Below are 22,219 nucleotides of genomic sequence, written 5' to 3' on the forward strand. Positions count from 1 at the left end.
ACCAGAGGTAACCCCAAGGCCAGCAGTGCTCATGGCACACGGGATATTGGATCTGATGAAACTAAAAGCTCTTAAGCTTCTGTCAGCACTGGCTTCAGACACTCCAAAGTCAAGGCCACCTGAAAGGCCACCAGATGCATCGGTTGCAGCTCTGAGGAAGATGTATAGAATCATAGAATATCAGGGTTGGAAGGGACCTCAGGAGGTCATCTAGTCCAACCCCCTGCTCAAAGCAGGACCAATCCCCAACTAAATCAGAATCAGAAAAGAGCATCCAGTGTTAACAGGGCTGGATCCCAGATGAGTAATTCATTGGATCCATCAGACCTGGATCCATCCACGTCAGTTCCCAGACTGAAGATAACAATCCAAAAGGAAAAATCTAGACAGAACATTCTGTTACTGGATTTGAGGGTTCCTACGGATCTAAAGACAATGGCAAAGACCTGACCAGAATTGGCAACAGTGGAGTCATCGGAACCAGACAGAATTACTGTAGTAGTCAAAATTTGCCATACGGCTCTACAACCAGATTGGGCAACAGATCTACAAGAGATACCTTCAGGGTTGGGAGAGAGGAAAAGCCCCTTCACATGTCTGTGTTCGGGGTCGTAGAATGGAGGAAATACCTAGTTTCTCTCCAGAATTTTCTCTTCTGTCTCCAAGTCCCTCAGATTCTCTATAACACCATTTATTATGCGTCACATCCTGGTTCTTGTAGTTCTCCGAACTTCTTGGCTATGGATCTGAGATTGGATCCACATTTGGAAGAGGAGTAGGATACACCTAAACAACCTGACGCATTCCCTATGTTTCATTCTGTAGGAGCAAGATATACACCTGGATATTGAACCTTTAATCCTCCTTAACCCTTGATTATAAAATGGTACCTGAGGGTGGGTACTGGCAACAATGGGCTCCTTAAGCTGCATGGTTCTGTTGGTATACATCAAGGGGATTTATGGAGTCTCCCAGCTACTATTTGGCATATGAATCATTCTCCTGCTAAAGATCAAGAAAGGATCTGTATAATAGATTTGAGCTTTCTGGATCTGTCTCCATCTCCTGACTTCAGTGAAGAATATCTGATGATGGTACCAGGTCCTCTATCTGAAGAGGAAGAAGAATTATCCCCACAGATGGACTAGCAGCAGCTAGTAACAGAGCCGGACTCTTCTGGTCAGAATGTGGGCATCACTTCTGCTTTGTCTTCCTCTGAGGATGCCCCACAGTTTTGTGAATTGGTAGATCTAAAATTACCTTCTGTGGCAATGAAAGAATTCTCCCATCCAGTTTTTGACATTTTGAGAGCCCCTTCACAGACCAGAATTTCTTTACCCATATTGGATGGGCTGTTGTCATGGCCAAATCTGTTTGGTCTACTCCAGCTTATTAGCCCATTTTTTTTAAAAAGCTGCTAAGTTTTATACCACCTGTCCTATGAGGAGGAGTTCTTATTTTCACTACATGCAGCCCAGCCCTAACTTGTTAGTAGTAACAGTGGCTATCGACAGATACCACATTCCATGTTATTTGCCAAGGAGGGTAAAGATTGTATACTTTAGGACAAAAGGTTTTTTCTTCATCTTCTCTGAGTATTATGTCCTGTTACCAGTTTCACCTACAAGAAAAGATGGCCACCTTTATTCAAGTGCTATCAGAAGATGAGCATAAACTGGTGAATGATATTTTAACTGGCGGACAGAACATAGTGAAACATGCTCTTAGAGCAGAGGTCCACAATCTGTGGGGTGTGCTTCCCTGGGGGGTGCAGAGGAACATTTGGGGGTGTGTGGCCCAGGCATAGGCATGGGAACTAGAGGTAAGGGGATGTAGGTTTTACGCGGGGTCCAAGCTGCCGGCCCCGTGCCTGGGGTCCTGGCTGTGGCCCCAATCTCAACCCCCTTACCCCTGTCTGATTTTTTTTTCTCCCTCCCCTCCCAGAGATACAGCCCTGCTCCCAGCCCCAGCTCTGGGGCGGGGGCGGACAGGGGTAAGGGGGTTGGCTATCAGCACCCCCACTATTAAAAGTGAGTTGCAGCACCACTGACCTGGGGCCCCAGCTGCCGGCCCCCTTACCCCGTCCTTATCCCCACTCCTGGAGTCATGGCCCTGCTCCCACCTCTTGGGGGTGCGGACAGGAGTAAGGAGGGGGCGCGAGGTAAAAAGTTTGGGGACCACTGTCTGAGTATCATTTGATGCTCTTTGACTAAAGCGACAGCATCTATTATTAGCTTAAGAAGACATAGCGTGTTAAGATCTGCTCTTCCCAGTGAAACAGGTTCAGAATAGAGGACTTTCCCTTTGAAGGGGAGAATCTATTTAGCAATCAAACAGATGAACCACTGGAGAAGCTAAAGGAATACATGGTCTACTGTCCAGTTCCTTAAGTTAATTCCTTCTGCTGAGGGAAGAACATCTGCCCCTACATTGAGATACCATAGCTGATCTTACCTTACATCATCCTCATTTTACTATTACACTTTCAGTAGCAACAAAGAGGCAACTGTCACTCCAAGCTAGTTTTTTCAGCTTTGTCTGAGTGCCTTTGCTCCAGACATTGGGTGAACCAGTTTGCGAGGTGTACCATACATTAGAGTTCTGTATTGTTTTTAGCTAGACTTGTCTGTATAATGGTTTGTATGACATGGAAAATGTATTTGTGCTCCATGTTGCATCCCCACACCTCTCCTTACTGCAAGTTTAAATATTTTTAAATGACTAAAAATATTCAAAGGTTTAAGACTTTTGGAAAAACTCACTTTGACTATTTCTTCAGAACAGTTTTTTAATTTGATAAAGGAATTTCTTTAACAAAACTAAGCTTCTAAATTGACTGCAGGAACGGTCTCCCTCTGAGGAGCAATTTTTAGAAAGTGTATATTTTGGTGTTTGGTGCGGGAGGGAGAGGAGGAATGAAAAAATTGTATTTGAGCCTCTTGGAAACCTTGTGAAACTATCATTCTTCTTCGAGTGCTTGCTCATATCGATTCCAATTAGGTGTGCGTGCACCGCGTGCACGATCGTTGGAGAAATTTTCTACCCTAGCAACACTCGATGGGTCGGCTGTGGAGCCCCCTGGAGTGGCGCCTTCATGGCGCTGGATATATACCCCAGCCGACCCAGCGCCCCCTCAGTTCCTTCTTACCGCCCCTGACGGTCATTGGAACTGTGGAGCGCGGCATAGCTGTTCTCCACTCTCCCTAGCCTAACCTGTTAGTTCTTATAGTTGTAGTTAGTTATATTCTTTAGACTAGTCATTGTTGTTAATAGTTCACTATTTTCATAGAATCATAGAATATCAGGGTTGGAAGGGACCTCAAGAGGTCATCTAGTCCAACCCCCTGCTCAAAGCAGGACCAATTCCCAACTAAATCATCCCAGCCAGGGCTTTGTCAAGCCGGGCCTTAAAAACCTCCAAGGAAGGAGACTCCACCACCTCCCTAGGTAACGCATTCCAGTGTTTCACCACCCTCCTAGTGAAATAGTTTTTCCTAATATCCAACCTGGACCTCCCCCACTGCAACTTGAGACCATTGCTCCTTGTTCTGTCATCTGCCACCACTGAGAACAGCAGAACTCCATCCTCTTTGGAACCCACCCCCCCTTCAGGTAGTTGAAGGCTGCTCTCAAATCCCCCCTCATTCTTCTCTTCTGGAGACTAAACAATCCCAGTTCCCTCAGCCTCTCCTCATAAGTCATGTGCTCCAGACCCCTAATCATTTTTGTTGCCCTCCGTTGGACTCTTTCCAATTTTTCCACATCCTTCTTGTAGTGTGGGGCCCAAAACTGGACACAGTATTCCAGATGAGGCCTCACCAATGTCGAATAAAGGGGAACGATCACGTTCCTCGATCTGCTGGCAATGCCCCTACTTATACAGCCCAAAATGCCGTTAGCCTTCTTGGCAACAAGAGCACACTGTTGACTCATATCCAGCTTCTCGTCCACTGTGACCCCTAGGTCCTTTTCTGCAGAACTGCTACCTAGCCATTCGGTCCCTAATCTGTAGCAGTGCATGGGATTCTTCCGTCCTAAGTGCAGGACTCTTCACTTGTCCTTGTTGAACCTCATCAGGTTTTTTTTGGCCCAATCCACTAATTTGTCTACGTCCCTCTGTATCCGATCCCTACCCTCTAGTGTATCTGCCACGCCTCCTAGTTTAGTGTCATCTGCAAACTTGCTGAGAGTGCAGTCCACACCATCCTCCAGATCATTAATAAAGATATTAAACAAAACCGGCCCCTGGACCGACCGTTGGGGCACTCCGCTTGAAACCGGCTGCCAACTAGACATGGAGCCATTGATCACTACCCGTTGAGCCCGACGATCTAGCCAGCTTTCTATCCACCTTACAGTCCATTCATCCAGCCCATACTTCTTTAACTTGGCGGCAAGAATACTGTGGGAGACCGTATCAAAAGCTTTGCTAAAGTCAAGAAATAACACATCCACTGCTTTCCCCTCATTCACAGAGCCAGTTATCTCATCATAGAAGGCAATTAGGTTAATTTTAAATAGTTGTAAATAGTTAGCGGGAGCTAAGGGGGCTATTTCTCCCCCCTTTTCCCCCCGGCGCATAGCCGGGCTCATGCCCAAGGCTCCTGGCTTTAAGCCGTGCGCGTCCTGTGCTAAGCCTATGCCAACGGGGGATCCACACGACTCCTTAGGAAGTGCTTAGGAGAGTCTCACCAGACAGATAAGTGCAAAATCTGTAAGGCTTTCAAACCCAGGACTAAAAAGGAGCGGGACTTTAGACTCAAGCAGCTCCTCATGGAGGCGGCACTTAGCCCAGATCCTCCCTCGGCGCGCCAAGTTCCGGCACCGAGCGCCTCGGTGTGCAGCGCCCCTGCGGCACCTACCGGTACTACACCGCGAGCAGACGCAGATAAGGCCTCACGGCACCATCCTCCCTCAGCACCGCATCCGCCACAAGCGCCTCGGCGCCGTTCCCTGTCTCTGAGACATAAAAGACCCCGCAAGACACAGGATGCCGCTGTCCTACAGGCACCAGCTCCCCTGGCACCGGTGGTAGAGCCGCGTCCGCCGCTAGAGCACCAGAAGGCGCAGATATCTTCAACACCGTTGACTCCGGCACCGGGGGTAGGGCCGTTGAGTCCGGTGCGGACTGACTCACCGCCTCGTTCGGTGGTGGAGCCCTGTCTCCCGTCTACTCTGGAGACCTTCGCAACAGCAAAAGAACTCATCGCCCTCATGGAGCTGGCGCCGTCCCAGCCCGAGGCACCGCCTGCTCTTCGGACTGTGCAATCCAGGGGCAAGCCTGCCCTGGTACGCCCGCCATCTCCGAGCGTGGACTTGCGGCACCGCTCCCGGTCTTGGAGCAGGTCCCGACGCCGCTCGCAGTCCCGGCGCCGACCTTCACCCCGGCACCGGTCGTACTCGCGGCCTAGGTCTTCTTCACGGCACCCATCTACGTCTCGGCACTGTCAGGACCATCGGTACTGATCGGAGTCTAGGCGTAGTTCTCGGCACCAGTACGAGCGCCGCTCCAGTTCGAGGGGCTGCTCCCGGCACCGCGTCTACAGGCGGTCGTTTTTCATCTCGGTCCAGATCCGGATCTCGGCACCGACATGGCCAGCGGCACTGCTCTCGATCACGGTACCGCTCACCGGCACCGCGCAGGGACAGCTCGCCTATGGACCGGCACCGATCGGCCCCGTACCGGACCGAACCAATGCAGCCACGTTCGGCACCGCCCTGGCCCTCGAGATCAGCGTCTTGCTCATCCGACGGGGCTTCTTGATCAGCATACCCTGCTCAGGGTCAGGCTGCCGCTGACTTGGGTCGTTGGCAGGAGGAGGCAGAAGACGCTGCGCAGGACCCTACGCATTGGTCTTTCTAGACCCCGTGGGCGTATCATCAGACGCAAGGGGCTCCTCCATCGGCCTCTCACTCGACACACTCCGAGCCCAGAGTCCCGGAGGCCACCATCTCCAGTCCTCCCCCAGGGGACATGGAGGCTCCAGTGCCTACACCACAGGCCCCAGACCCCGGGGCAGGAGATCCTCCGCATCAGGGTCCCTTCGAACCGGACCCTCATTTGGATCCCTTACCCCCGGAGGCATCCTCCTCATCTTCCCTGGATGAGGCAGTGGCGGGCACAACAGCCTCAGGCCCGCCCCCAGTAGATCTTTGTGCCCACCAAGACCTATTACATAGGGTGGCACGTAACATGGACCGCCAGGCGGAGGAGATAGTAGAGGTACAGGACCCGGTGGTGAGCATCCTGTCTGCTGATGCCCCATCCCGGGTGGCATTACCACTGATCCGTACGATTCAGGCTAATGCCAATACCATATGGCAAACCCCTGCCTCCATTCCAACCACTGCCAGAGGGGTAGAAAGAAAGTACTTCGTCCCCTCCAAGGACCATGAATACTTATATACGCACCCTCCACCGTGTTCACTGGTCGTGTCCTCGGTGAACGCAAGAGAGCGTCATGGCCAGCAGGCGGCAGCGCCCAAATCGAAGGACGCTAAACGCTTCGATTTCTTCGGGCGTAAAGTGTACTCGGCGGGGGGTCTGCAGCTCAGCGCCGCGAACCAACAGGCGCTCTTGAGCCGCTACAGTTACAACTCATGGAACTCCATGGGTAAATTCAAAGAGTTGGTTCCCCAGGACTCAAGAGAGGAGTTTGAGGCCTTAGTGGAGGAAGGTAAGAAGGTGGCTAGGACCTCCTTACAAGCCTCCCTGGACATAGCGGACTCGGCCGCCAGGACACTAGCATCTGGCATAGCCATGCGACGCGTCTCCTGGCTCCAGGTTTCGGGCTTACTGCCAGAACTGCAGCAGACCCTGCAGGATCTACCGTTCGAGGGTCCGGGGTTATTCTCGTACAAGATGGACTCTCGGTTGCAGAGCCTCAAGGACTCGAGAACCATCATGCGCTCCCTGGGGATGCATGTCCCAGGACCCCAGTGCAGGCCCTTTAAGCCCCAGCCGCAAAGGTTCTTCCCTCCCCCGCCTCGTCCGAGACAGGACTTCGCCAGAAGGCGGGGACGAGGTGGTAGACGAAGGTCGACCGGCCCTCAACCCGGTCAGAACCAGGGCCCTCCTAGGCCACCTTCAGGTCTTAGACAAAACTTTTGAAGGTGCGCTCGAGGACGGCGCGCCAGCCACTACCCAGGATCCATTTCCTTCCTTTTGGGATCGCCTCTCTCGTTTCCACCGTGCTTGGTCCCTTATAACCTCGGACCGTTGGGTCCTTCGCACGGTGGAGAGGGGATACGCTCTCCAGTTTTCTTCGTTTCCCCCCTCGCACTCCCTCCCCCCCGTCCCTCTTCAGGGACCCTTCTCACGTGCATCTCCTTACGGAGGAGGTTTTGGGCCTTCTCTCTATGGGAGCCATAGAGGAGGTTCCCCCAGAGTTAAGGGGCAGGGGGTTCTACTCCCGCTACTTCCTGATCCCCAAAGCAAAAGGGGGTCTGCGTCCCATTTTAGACTTACACGGACTCAACAAATTCATAGTAAAGTTGAAGTTCCGCATGGTCTCCTTGGGGACCATAGTCCCTTCCCTGGATCCTAGCGACTGGTACGCCGCCCTCGACATGAAGGACACATATTTTCACATAGCAATCTACCCCCCACACAGGCGCTTCCTTCGATTTGTAGTAAACAATGTGCACTACCAATTTGCCGTCCTTCCCTTCGGCTTGTCCGCGGCTCCGAGAGCGTTCACCAAATGTATGGCTGTCGTGGCAGTATACCTTCATCGGCAAAGGATACAGGTGTTCCCGTATCTAGACGACTGGCCGCACCAGGGAGCAAGTTCAAGCTCACGTCCAGATAATACTACAAACATTCCACGAGTTAAGCATTCTACTCAACAAAGAGAAGTCCACTCTGGAGCCAACCCAGAGAATAGAGTTTATCGGGGCAGTCTTAGACTCCAGACTTGCCCAAGCTCTTCTGTCAGACGCTCGGTTTCACACCATCACAAACATCATCCGAGGGCTCCAGGTCTTCCCAATTACCACAATAAGGACGTGCCTCGGCCTGTTGGGTCACATGGCCTCTTGTACTTACGTAACCAGGCATGCCAGACTTTGGCTTCGCCAACTTCAGGCCTGGATATCGTCAGTGTACCGTCCTTATCGGCACAACCTGAACATGGTGGTCATGATTCCGAACTCTGTCTTGGCCTCTCTCACCTGGTGGCTGGATCACAAGGCGGTTTGCGCAGGAATGCCGTTTCACACCCCACAACCCTCCCTGCACCTGGTCATGGATGCTTCATCCTAGTTTGGGGCGCTTACCTCGGAGAGCACCATACCCAGGGCCTGTGGACCGCATCCCAGCTAGCTCTGCACATCAATGTTCGAGAGCTGTTGGCGGTGCGTCTAGCCTGTCAGGTATTTCTTGGTCTCCTGCATGGCCGTTGCGTGTCAGTCCTCACAGACAACACCACGGCCATGTTCTACATCAACAAGCAAGGAGGAGCCCGGTCGTCTCTCATATGCCAAGAGGCCATTCGCCTGTGGGAATTCTGCATTGCCCACTCGACACATCTCATGGCATCGTTTCTCCCTGGAGTCCAGAACACTCTAGCGGACCGTCTCAGCAGATCCTTCCAGACGCACGAGTGGTCGATTCGCCCAGACATCATCCATTCCACCTTCCAGAGGTGGGGATTTCCCCAGTTGACCTGTTCCCATCACGAGCCAACAGGAAGTGCCACGTGTTCTGCTCCCTCCAAGGGCAATCTCCGGGCTCCCTGTCGGACGCTTTCCTTCTAACGTGGAAAGACCAACTGTTCTACGCTTTCCCTCCATTTCCACTTGTCCACAGGGAACTGCTCAAGCTACGCAGAGACAAGGCTCGTATGATTCTAGTCGCTCCAGCTTGGCCGAGACAACACTGGTACACCACGCTTCTGGAGCTATCGGTACAAACTCCGATCACGCTCCCCTTGTGCCCAGACTTGATCTCTCAGGACCACAGCCGACTCTGTCACCCCGACCTACAATCGCTCCACCTTACAGTGTGGATGCTCCATGGCTGAATCGTGCAGAGCTACGATGCTCACATCCCGTTCAACAGATTCTGCTGGGAAGTAGAAAGCCCTCTACACTGACCACTTACTTAGCCAAGTGGAAACAGTTCTCCTGTTGGTGCGAGCAGCGGGCCACGCCCCCCTTGCAGGCGTCTATTCCTTTTATACTTGAATATCTCCTATCCCTGAAGCAGCAGGGCTTGGCGGTATCTTCAATCAGGGTTCACCTGGCCGCTATATCGGTGTTCCACCCAGGAGAACTCGCTTCCTCGGTCTTCTCTAACCCGGTGGTCGTTGGATTCCTCAAGGGCTTAGACCGGACGTACCCACAGCAACGCCAACCCGTTCCGGCGTGGGATCTTAACCTGGTTCTCTCCAAGCTCACAGGGCCCTCGTTCGAGCCATTGGCTACCTGCTCACTCCTGTACCTATCTTGGAAGACAGCCTTCCTTGTTGCCATCACTTCAGCAAGGTGTGTCTCTGAAATCAGGGGGCTCACATCTGAGCCTCCGTACACAGCTTTCCATAAAGACAAGGTGCAGCTCCGCCCCCACCCTGCCTTTCTTCCCAAGGTAGTTTCAGCTTTTCATGTGAACCAGGATATATTTCTCCCGGTCTTCCATCCTAAGCCACACGCCACCCGTCAAGACCAGCGTCTGCATTCCTTGGACGTACGCAGGGCCCTGGCTTTCTATATTGAGCGTACGAAGCTGTTTAGGAAGACGACGCAACTCTTCGTTGCAGTGGCCGACCGGATGAAAGGCTTACTGGTCTCCTCACGTCTCTCCTCTTGGATCACGTCCTGCATTCGTGCTTGCTACGACCTGGCCAGTGCCCCGACGCCGCGCCCACCACCCAAGCCTCCTCGACTGCCTTCCTGGCTCGAGTCCCGATCCAGGACATTTGTAGAGCTGCGGTTTGGTCGTCAGTCCACACCTTCGCCGCTCACTATGCGCTGGTACAGCAGTCCAGAGACGATGCTGCATTCGGATCAGCGGTTTTGCACACAGCGATGTCTCACTCCGACCCCACCGTAGTCACCTAATTGGAATCGATATGAGCAAGCACTTGAAGAAAAAACGGTTACTCACCTTTGTAACTGTTGTTCTTCGAGATGTGTTGCTCATATCCATTCCAAACCCGCCACCCCTTCCCCACTGTCGGAGTAGCTGGCAAGAAGGAACTGAGGGGACGCTGGGTCAGCTGGGGTATATATCCAGCGCCATGAAGGCGCCACTCCAGGGGGCTCCACAGCCGACCCATCGGGTGTTGCTAGGATAGAAAATTTCTCCGACGATCGTGCACGTGGCGCGCACACACCTAATTGGAATGGATATGAGCAACACATCTCGAAGAACAACAGTTACAAAGGTGAGTAACCGTTTTTTATTGTACTTAAACCTTAATTTTAGATCAGAACCATGTTTAATCTTCTCTATCTGTGTTGTGATCTTTATATTTGAGTTTTAGAAAACTATATGGATACATGGGGACATTTCTGAATGTTAGTATGTTGGTTTCTAAAATGTTCATCTGTTCCTGCAACTCATCACTTGAAGTGTTTAAAAAAAAAAAAGTTATTGCAGTAATTGGTTGTGATGTTATAAATCACTCGTCTTTGTTCTGAATAAGCAGAATGAGTAGGTTAACTCTTTGCAAACTTTTTCTTCCAAATATCTGTAATAAACCTCAATTTCTCAACCCTTTCTTCTCCTGTGAAGCTTTCTTCCTCTTCTTTCTTCTGCCTTGTTCCTAGTAGCACTCCCCTTCATGCTATTCCCCCTCCCTCCATCTGCACCCTCACAGTAAAAAATAAAGAATTTAAAAAGCAGAATTAATAAGGTGTGTGCCAGTTGCTCTGATCACTTCCTTTATATGTACATCCTTTTCTCCATCCATTTATCTGGTCTTTTAGGCCTGGAACTAGCAACCACTTACACACATGCTTGCTTTTATGCATGTGAGTAGTTCCATTACAATCAGGTCAAGTATCTGTGTAAACCATTTGCGAAATCAGGACTTAAGGTAGCAAACCCATGAGGGTGGTGATTGATTGTTCCTATATGATTGAAAAGAGCTGAACATGCTTTGGGAATTTGTAGTCTCAATAGTTTTAATGTGCAGAAAATGCAGCAATATATAAACAGAATTGTATCTAAAGGAATGTCTTTCTCCAACTTTCCATGCACAATTGGCAGCTCTTCAAAACCTTTGAGAAAAGGCAAACTAAGAACATACTTCCCTTTCCCCCTGAATAATGTATAAAAATTACATCATTCTAAAACCGAAGCAATGACTTTTCACTTTTTAAATAAATTAGTTGGTAATTTAACTTTAACAAACTAGATTCAGGATATGTGATGGTATTTCAGTAACTGAAAACTGTACCCCACAATCTTTTTTTTTTTTAATAATACTTTGATTTTGTTGGTAAAGAAGATCAAATTATATCCTATTAAGATTGAACTGTGCCACTGCTATTTCATTTTCTTGGTGTAACGTGATTACTGATTCTCTGTATTATGTCAGTTTCTGCCTGAAGGGAGAGGGATTGGATGGCAACTTTCCAGCTGTAATAGATTATACACCCTATCTGAAGTTCACCCAAAGGTACTTTTCATTTTGAAACTTCATTTTATTTTTCAGCTTCACTTGGTAGTTGGATATTTTGCCTTTTACTTACCTTTTTGAAGTTTATTTGGCTTTCAGTATGTTGTGACATTCTGCGCTTGGTGACCAGCATGGGATGCTTAGCTTTTTATTGCTGTAATACTGCGTGACTTATGAGCTGTGAGCAGTCATGCTGAAATTTTAGTCTATACTCAGATGTTTAATACTTATGCTAATTTTAAAGAGAAAAATTACTTTTATCACTGAAGCTTAGACTTTTTAATTAGAGCTAATATCAGATTGTAGAGCAGCTGTAATCAATGCTTTTTTTCTGTAGGAAGATATGCCAATTACATTTTCCTTCCTATGTGTACGTTTTTTTTCACATAGTTAATGGCATTGTTCGTATAAAGGTGAGAAAAATCACATCTGCACCTATATCTTGTTGACTTCTGTTGCATCTTGTAAAGTCTGTCTATATGTGGTATTAGTATTTAGCCCTTCAAAAATATCCTGTGGTTACCTGTATAATACCTGGGTCTCTTCAACCAATTTTTAACTATATGGTTTAGCATAATGATCCTTTTTGACAAAGAACATTTAGTTAATATCTGTATCTGACTGAGAACAGTGAGGCCATCAGTAGCCCCACTCAGCACCTCAAAAGAGCATGGAAATACTGCTATAGATTTTGTTGCTAGATTTAACTGTTTTGAAAAGCAGGCGGGAATTAAGATGTTCTCCCATGAAACATTTGATGTACTGTCGCTAAGACACATGGCTGAAAAATGAAAATTCTAATTCTTCTCTAGAGATGCAGATCTCATTAGCTTTTTTTTTTAATTGCCTAATTGCAAAGTTCAGTTTAAGTTAACTACAACACTACAAAAATATTTTTGACCCAAATCAGTAATAGAATGTGAGCATTTCTTTAGTGTGCACACAAAGCTTATCGAAAACCCTGTGTCTGTTCAGGGTCACCACTGTACTGATCTAGTCTAAAAGCTTTAATGGACACCCATATTTGTCACAGCAGGGCTGATTCCCTGATTTGTCTTAAAATTAAAACAAATTAGACCCCATAGGTACTAGGGCAGTGATTCAAACACTTTTATGTTGAACCTTGATAATGAGGACTAAAAGATCCATAAGTAACGAGTGTGTTATAGTAGCATGCCTTCACTGTTGGTATTCTTCTTGAACTGTTTTAAATAGCATATTTGAAGAGAATCCTATAAATACTATGATTTATAGTATTTACAATGCTAAATACTTCTAGAAGAAACATGAAAAATAAGTGAATTATGCAGAACTCTCACAACTGAAAACTAGCTAAAAGTTCTTGATGATGCAGCAGAAAACTTAGTAACAAGGAAAAAGGTAAAGGGATAAGCTAAAATTCTTACCTTTCTGAGTTAATGGCCACCTCTCCAATGTAACATAGCAAGATCTTCCTTTTTGTGCTGCCTTACATAGCTGATAACTTCGCAGACACAGATTCCTGGCATTACTTTCGGTGGTTGTGAAATAGCTTTGTGTTTGCTGAGCAAATAATGACTATCTTGTAAACTGTAGTTGTAATGTTTAATCCTACAGCTATTCCATTACTGATTTATTTATTTATTTATTATTTATTTTTAAAGAAGGCTTTGCATTTCATGTTTTAAGAGTAGCAGTGCTTCAGTTTCAAGGCAGGTTTTGTATCAGTTGACTGTAATTTTCATTTGGTTTATAAATTTGGTCCTTCAGTTCTGATAGCATCAGCAGTGATGAAGAAGAGCTAAGGACTCTCGGAAGTAGCGGCAGTGAAAGCAGTACTCCGGAAAATATTGGACCTCCTTTCCTCATGGATGAAAACAGTTGGTACAACAAATGCAAAAGGGTAGAACAGAAGTATCGACTCACCTTGGAGCAGAAGGTAAAAAAATCAGTTTGTGGAGGGGTGAGGGTGACTGAACTAATGTGTACTTTTATGTCCAATATTATTGTCACTGAAAAGACATAGGATCCTGTAAACAGGTATTCTTCTAGTAATATATGTTTGTCAAAACATAACAAATATAGCTATTATTGTGGGTCAGGTTAAATGTAATTGAAGTTGGTGGGTTGGACTGCCACACTTTATTTAAGATGGCTGTAAGAAACAGTTATACTCCTTTTGTAGTAGCTCCCAACCTAAAACAAGCATATGTGAGTCCACCCAGGAATGTGAACTTATGTGAATGGAGGGCTTGGGTGGGGAGTGTGGAGAGAGAAGCAGAAGCATACAGGAACAGGTTTAGAAAACACATGCAGTCTGGACAAGCTGGCTAAAAGAGGCTTGGGGCTGTAAGCAATGAAACTACCTCCTGAGTCTTGGCTCCTCTATGTTCAATGAAAACAGGACTTTGTATCCGAGCATAAGCTTTCGTGGGTAAATACCCACCTCGTCAGACGCATGTCATGACGTGCAGACATGCGTCTGAAGAAATGGGTATTCACCAACGAAAGCTTATGCTCCAATACATCTGTTAGTCTTAAAGATGCCACAGGACTCTCCGTTGCTTTTTACAGATCCAGACTAAGACAGCTACCACTCTGATACAGGACTTTGTATATTTCTTATAAATAAACAAGATTGCTTCAAAGGTACCTATTGAAGCACTGGGGATGGGCAGGTGTGGGCCTACCCATTACTAATGGCCTCCCCCCTCAGCTTAAGGGGAAGAGCTATTGGACCCAGGCATCAACTAATTTTGGGGGACGACAAATGAAAAAAATAGGGACAGAAGTGAAGGTCACAAGGATAAAATCAGGGATCCAGAAGAGGCCGCTGAGCAGAGAACCCTGGACAGTACCCACTGGTCCTTGAAGGTATCAGGGAGGCAGTGGACACAGCTCAGAGGAACTCTGCCTGGCGATGTGACTTCAAGATGGATTGGAAATAGGCCTCACAGTTGCAGAGCACCTCCATGTCTAGCTTCCTCCTCCGGGTATCAAAGATTCCTGATATCATCAGTTTCTCCTCCTACCTGGAGCAACCTGCAAGACCCTGAATTTTTCGCTAGCTGCTCAGGCCAAACAGGGTAACACTACTTTGTGTGTTCTTTGGCTTCCATATATCTAAGTACTGATGTGTGCCCTGTCACTATTGAATCTGATAATTTACATGAGGTCTCTTAATATCTAGACAGAATAAATAATAATACTTAGCACTTATATAGCCCCTTTTAATTAGAAGATTTCAAATTACTTTAAAATAGGCCCTATGATACCCCAATGTGGTACAATAAGTAGGAATTTACTATATGCACTTTATTGGTGGATAAACTGAGGCACTGTTAACTCAATCGTCCAAAGTATTACAGTGAATTGATGGCAGATCTGAAAATCTAATGCAGAATGTCTGTCTCCCAGTTTCCATCTCTAGCCCGTAGAGCGCATATAAGCAATTGGTTATACCTGGTATAGCTGCATGTCTTGGGACTGGCCTAGCTATCTGAGAGTTCCCGGTTTCATAACCCTTTGTCCTCTTCATCTGATGGCTACATTCCACCAGAACAATTAGTGTTGACTAGTCAGGGAGGCTTGAGAGTGTTGGAGATAGAACTTTCACAAAAGCTGGACCTAGACTATGGAACTTACTTCTGCAAGAGATAAGAATGACTATCAAACTAATCACTTAGAGAGAGAAATGCAAAACTAATTTCTTTGACTTAACTTTGCCTCAGATGCACAACACACACTTTCACTCTCTCACATACACATAAACAACAAAAAATATATAAACTAATCAAGCTATTTCTCCTTCAAACTGGAGAGGGTTAGAGAGAGAGAAGAGGTGTGGAAGGGAAGTGAGGGACAAAATATTTGGAGTCACTCAAATACTATGAAGAAGGCATAAAAGTACCAGAATTAGGCAGCTTTTCAAAAACAAGACTTAATGCCAAAGGTTTGAAGCATATTCAGGTGGTTTGCTAGTATAGCGTATGTCCAACCCATTTTATAGCATAATATTTCAGCCCTATTTCTAACACAGAATGCTACCCTCAAGAACTGGGCAGTAACACATTGGAACAGAGAAAAGGGACAAAAAGTGTGTGGGGGGGGTGGGGTGGGGGGGTGAGTGTAAGTGTTGGTGGCTTAAAAAAAAAAGAGAGGGATTGAAGGTGGGAGAAAGTGTTTGAAGTAACAAAACCCAGAAAAAAGAGGAAAGTGAAATAGTGGGACAGACAGATGGAAATAAAATTAAAGCTGATGGGAGAAACAAAGAAAAATTAAGAAGGAGTGAAGGAAAAAGAGGAGGAATGCATAAAGGGGGTGTAACGAGGTTTGCTTACCACTCTGGTGCCTCTTCATCCTGTCTTGGGAATTAGCTCTGCAGTTGAGTGCGCCCCCTTCAGGTGGTGCATTGCCACCGTGACTCCCGCTCTTGGCCCACGTCTCTCCAAGGACTGCGGCGCCCTCTTCAGCGACACAGCCCTCCGGCCATGCCACACACGGGGGACCTGCAGTCCACTGTTCAGCCACTTCCCGCCAGTGGCAAACTGCAGTCCATGGTCTAGCCACTTCCTGCGTGGCTCTGCCACCTTCTTTACCTTTGTATCAGGGCCTCAGTCTGCAGTCCCCAGGCAGTCAGCCAGGACCTGTCTCTCTGGCTTCCTCCGCCACTGTTTGCAGCACTGCTCTGTCCAGGGTGCTGGCAGTTCTCTTGGCCCTTCAGGGACACAGTCCTTCCTCCCTGTGCTCCCAGCAGAAAACTGCCTTCCTCTGCCTTGCAGCTCGTTTTTTATATAGGCCTACTTGGCCCTGATTAGCTGCTCCTCTCAGCTTTCCTCTGATTGGCTGCCTCCAGCGCAGCCTTACTAGGGCTGCTTTTAACCCCTTTTTGCCAGTGAGGGTTAGCCGCCCCATCCCAGGGAGACCTACTATGTTATAAAAGATTCTGCTTAATGGCTTCGTTTAATAGAATATTTAATGCCAAATTTTTAAATAAACCCCCAGAAAAGTAAAGTATGGGCAATAATAAAATTGGGTGGGTGGAGTGTGGATAGTCTGGGGAAGGAAAACCATAGGGCTATACCTGCTCCACTAAGCACTCCCTTAGTGAATGAAAAGGAGAGGGATAAAGGTGGATGTTTATATTCCAAATGGCAGAGTCCCAACCTAGCAGCTGGGACTGAATGTTCTACTCCAGTGCAGAGTCCCTTGCCCCTGCTTTCAAAAGGAAGTAGAATCACGGGTTGAAAAAGGGCAAGCTATATAGAATAAAAAGATTAAGTGAAACTGGGCTCCAGTGGTGCAATGGGTAGGGCACAGTACTTATAGAGCAGTGAAGTGATGCTGAGATTGAGAGTTCAAACCTCACCTGGAGCACTAGTTCAGGGGAGGGATAGCTCAGTGGTTTGAGCATTAACCCGCTAAACCTAGGGCTGGTGAGTTCAATCCTTGAGGGGGCCACTTAGGGATCTGGGGTAAAAATCTGTCTGGGGATTGGTCCTGCTTTGAGCAGGGGTTAGATGACCTCCTGAGGTCCCTTCCAACCCTGATATTCTATGAGTCTGTTTGGCTACATCTTTGCTGTTTCCCTCTATCCCCCTGAAATTTCCCACCATTGCTAACACCAGTCCAACTCCACCACTCGTAGCAATGATGATACCATTAGGATAACTAGAGCTCCTGTAGGCCCCACCGTGTTTAACACCATGATACCTAGCACTGATCAGAGCAGTTCTAAGGGTGCATCTACCTTGCAGCTGGGAGGTATAATTTCCAGCTCTACACTTTCTAGTTCTGATTAAATTAGCACACTAAAAATAGCATTGTGGCTGTGGCACAAGTGGCAGCTCTGGCTAGCTGCCTGGGTATACTCTTGTCCGAGGTCTGAGATCCTAGGTATGTACTTGGGTAGCTAGCCTGTGCTGCTGTGGCAACTTTGCTATTTTTAGCAAGTTAGCTTGACGGAACTAGTGCATACATGTCTACCCAAGTGGGAATTACACCCCCCAGCTGCAGTGTAGAAGTACCCTAAAATATCATGTAGCCTGGCATTAGGGATATGTCTACACTTTGAGCTGGAGGTGTAATTTGCAGCTTAAGGAGACATACCTGCACTAGATCTGATTGAGTGAGTGGCCAAAAACAGAGTACAGCAGTGGTGGAAAGGACTAGCTGCCCTAAGTATGTGTCTAGCATCTTGAATGTGTATGTACTGAGGGGAGGAGGTGGGGATTTGGGGAAGGAGTTGGAATAGGGGCAGGGAGGGGGCGTAGTTGGGGCAGGGACTTTGGGGAAGGGGTTGGAATCTGGGTGGGGTAGGGGTGGGAAGAGGTGGGGCGGAGCCTCATGGAAGGGGTGGGGTGGGGATGGGGGCAAAAGGGGATGGAGTACCTACAGGAAAGAGGGGAAGTTGGCACCTATGACACTAGCTCAATCTTAGCTAGCACAGGTACATCTCCTTGAGCTGGAATTTACATCTCCAGCTCAAAGTGCAGATCTACCCTAACACAGTACTTTTGTTTATACTAGTGGCTCATCTTTGCTATGACTGTTAGTTACAATAGTGGAATTTTTTTTTTCTGACCAAAAATATTGCTCTCCCAGCAACATAGCACTGTCCACACTGGCGCTTCTGTCAGTGCAACTTACGTTGCTCAGCATTGGGGTTTTTTTCACACCCCTGAGTGACATAAGTTATACTGACAAAAGTAGTAGTATAGACATAGCCAATCAGTGTCAGCGCTGTCTTCACAGGAGCTGGAAGTATAATTTCCAGTTTAGGTAAACATACCTTTGTTAGCTCCAGTGGAGGTAGTGCACTAAAAATAGAAGTGTGGTTGTGGCAGCATGAGTTGCAGGATGGGCTAGCTACCCTGAATATTATCCCGTCTGAAACCCTAAGTAGGTACTCGAGGTTGCCACATGTCTATTTTTAGTGTGCTAACTTGATCAGAGCCAATGAAGGTGTGTCCTTTTGACCTGGAAATTACACTGCCAGCTCCACTGTGGACATACCCTCATAGAGAAACTAGGCACAATGTGCATTCATTCTCTCTGCTTTTTGACATTTTTTCTTTTGTAAAATTTGTGTGGTGGTGGCGTTCCAAAATGTTTGGCAAACCAATTTCTAACTGCTACATTATTTTTACTACTTTAGATCTCTCAGGTTTTTAGCTATTCATCTACATTACATCAAGGAAAAATATTGTGTTAACTTTTTTAACATAAATATAGAATTATTAGTCTCTCAGTGTTGCTGGGTAGTCTGTTCTGTTTGCTGTCTCAGATTACCCTGGTTGCTTTCTTCTTAAATTTTGATAACCAAAACTAGACACTACACTTTAAAATCATGTCTATGGGGTCTGTATCTCTCTTGCTTTGTAATTAATTCCTCTGTTTATACATCCAGTTATCATGTTTGCATGTAAGCTGCAAGAAAAGCACAGCACTCCTGCTTTTCTTACATGCTGTTCTTCAGATATTTCTTTGCTAGCTTCCTCTAGCTCTATTTAATTGAGAAAGTAAACATTATTCTCTACACTTGGAAAGCCTTATTCTATGCATATTTCTAAGTTCTTCTTTGAGTGATATCCTTATGGGTGCTCCACTGTAAGTGCAGCAGCACTGCCTATGCCAGATCTTCTTCATCACTGCCTGTTAGACAGCACATGTGCACCTTTCCATTCTCGAGCTGAGTGGGACATATATACCATCTCTCGGCTCTGGAGACCGAGGCAGACTGACTTTGGGAGCTACGGCACCAACAAAACCATGGCACCGGTGTCCTTTTCGGCACTGCCAAAGCCTTTGGTACAGAGCAAATCCTCAGCATCACTGAAACTGCCGGAACTGACCAAGTCCTCAGCACTGACCAAGTCTTCAGCTCCACCTGCGGGCTGTTCAAGAGAATGCACCTCTCCCTCGGCACCAAGTCATGCACTGGTATGGATGATGCTCCTCCCTCCTCTCCAGAAATTCAGATACCCTAAAGATCTGCTTGTATCTGACATGACTGAGTCACCTCTGCTCACACACAACCTCCCCCCACTTCCACCCTTCTCTCTGGACTCATAACATTCCTCCCTCCTCACCCTCACCCCCCCATCGAGGATGGCACCTCTTCCCCAGTGATGAGGAAGAGTGCTCCATCCTGCTCTTATTCGAGACAGGCTCTAATGACTTCATCTACACATCTAGACCACAATCCTGGTATGGACCACTGTGGATGCAACCACATGTTCCACTCCCTCCGCATTGGCCATATTGGCACCCTTGGGCTATGTACATGGTGCAATTCAGGAAGCCTCCCATGGAGCAAAGCCGGAGACCTACACTTTTCCCTTCTCGCCCACCAGAGATTGAACCTCCCCCGGTACTGGGTGAGGCGGAAGAACAGGAGGAGGAAGCTTCACCAACACTACATTTTTCTTCTTCTTCCCCTGATAGCCTCATCATGCCCCCACCTCCTGCTGCTGATGACTGCAGGCACTTTCAAGAATTATTCCACAGGATTGCTGACTCCCTCCAGATTCCTTTTGGAGGAAGTGAAAATCAGTAGCATAAATTGCTCGATATCCTGCACCCATCTTCTTCCTCCAAAATTGCCATATCCACGAGGCTTTTCTCAATCCCATGAAAGTGCTCTGGCAGACCCCAGTGTCCATCCTTCCGACCGGCAAACGGGCAGACAAAAATGTAGAATTTCTTTTCTCGCATCACACCCCAAATTCTATAGTAGTTAATGCGGTGCGAGAGAGAGGATGACAATATCAATCTCGATCTTCCCATCAGGACAGAGACTAGAAAGGCTTAGGTTTATTCGGACACAAGACTCATTCATTTGCCACATTCCAATTTCGAATATCTAATTACGAGGCTTTTATGCTTAAGTACAACTACCTCAACTACTCCAAAATAGAGGAATCCTGCCATAACCGTCCTGAGACATAAAACAATTCCAGGCGCTTATATCTGGCCCATACAGCCCAACAAGCCTCATTAGACTCTGCGGATACCGTGGCCTGTTCCATTGCAACTGCTATATTCATGACGCATGTGTCGTGGCTGCACCTCTCAGCCTTTCCTAAGGTGCTACAAACCACAATTGAAAACTTACCCTGTGAAGGTCCCAAACTATTTGTGGAGCGTAGGGATGATTCCCTACACTCCCTTAAAGACTCCTGAGTTAATGTCTGCTCCCTCTGCATTTACACACCAGCACCAAAGAGACTCCCGCTCCTGACCACCACAGTACACTCCTCAGCGGCACTATGACTCTCAGCGCCGACAAAAGCCCCATACAAAACATAGGCTACTCTTTAAGGAGCTACCTCTCATGAACCTCCAGCCAACCAAAAATTTTGAAGGTGTGGTCAAGGCCCCAAGAAGTCTCCCCTGTTCCAGTACTACCAACCACCTTCGACATCCCACCAGTTTGGTGACCAATTAGCTCCATTCTTTCCATCATGGAGACTAATTACCTTGGACAAGTGGGTTCTAGAGATCATCAGGGAAGGATACTCTATCCCTTTCCTATCTATCGTGCTCCGCCACACTCCTTCCCTGTCCCTCTTCAGGGACCCCTCTCATAAACCTATTCTACGAGAAGATTGAGCAGGAGATTCTCCCATGATCACAAGTGGGAACTGAATACTTGAATCCTTTAGCTTATCTTAAACTACTGGGGATACTCCAATATAGATCTTTTTGCCACACCACAAAATGCCTGATGCCTTCAATTCTGCTCGAGAGCGGGACTGGGAGATGGATTTATGGGAGACGCATTCCTCATCACATGGGTTGCACTACTGCTCTATGCCTTCCTTCTCTTCTCCCTTCTGTTTTGAGTACTCCACAAGGTTCAGAGGGACCTTATATCATCCTTATAGCTCCAACATGGCCATGACAGATCTCGTATACTTACCTCCTTTGCATGATGGTATGCTGACCAATCTCTCTCCATCCAACTCTGTGACTCCTTTCATAGGATGGGGTTGCATCCTCCATCCCAATCCACAGATTCTCCACCTCAAAGCCTGGCTCCTCTGTGGTTCCGGGATTTGGAAATAACCTGCTCAGACACTGCTAAACAGATGCTCTTGAATAGCAGGCACAACACAACTAGACGCGCTTACCTTCACAAATGGATTAAGGTCCAATGCTGGTGCGCCTCTCATCAGGTTGATGCAATAAGCACTCCACTGACACTAAGTCTGGACTATATTTTAGACTTTAAGCAATCAGGATTATCCATCAGCTCTATTCACGTGCATTTGGGAGCCATCACCACTTTTCACTGCCATCTTCACACACCCACTCATGAAACGTTTCCTGAATGGTTTCCAAAATCTTTATCCTCACGCATGAGATCCGACCCTGGCCTCGTCCTGTGCTCTCTTACTAGACCGCCATTTGAACTGATGGCAACATGTTCCTACATTCACTTATCAATGAAAATGGCCTTTCTTGTCACTATCACCTCTGCCTGATGGGTCAGTGAAATTGGGGTCCTTATGGCATATCCCCCATACACACTTTTTCATAAAGACGAAGTTACGGTCCATCCACATCCCAAATTTTTGCCAAAGGTTCCATCATCTTTCCATCTTACCCATCTT

General features: G+C 47.3%; 1 protein-coding gene and 1 long non-coding RNA gene across 2 annotated transcripts in view; one reads left to right on the forward strand and one right to left on the reverse strand.

The window, feature by feature from the left end:
- The window catches only part of LOC135981932 (uncharacterized), a 75,988-nt gene extending 62,859 nt beyond the window's left edge, over nucleotides 1-13,129 (reverse strand). The window contains exon 1 of the long non-coding RNA XR_010599139.1: nucleotides 13,031-13,129. This is a non-coding gene — a long non-coding RNA (uncharacterized LOC135981932). The remainder of the gene's footprint in view (nucleotides 1-13,030) is intronic.
- Nucleotides 1-22,219, forward strand: part of RUNDC3B (RUN domain containing 3B) — a 187,780-nt gene that overhangs the window by 92,064 nt on the left and 73,497 nt on the right. The window contains 2 exon segments of the mRNA XM_008169647.3: nucleotides 11,544-11,624; nucleotides 13,374-13,542. Coding sequence (XP_008167869.2) covers nucleotides 11,544-11,624; nucleotides 13,374-13,542 — 250 coding nt within the window.

Source organism: Chrysemys picta, chromosome 2 (assembly GCF_011386835.1).
Source record: "Chrysemys picta bellii isolate R12L10 chromosome 2, ASM1138683v2, whole genome shotgun sequence".
In the NCBI taxonomy this organism is placed as follows: Eukaryota; Metazoa; Chordata; order Testudines; family Emydidae; genus Chrysemys; species Chrysemys picta.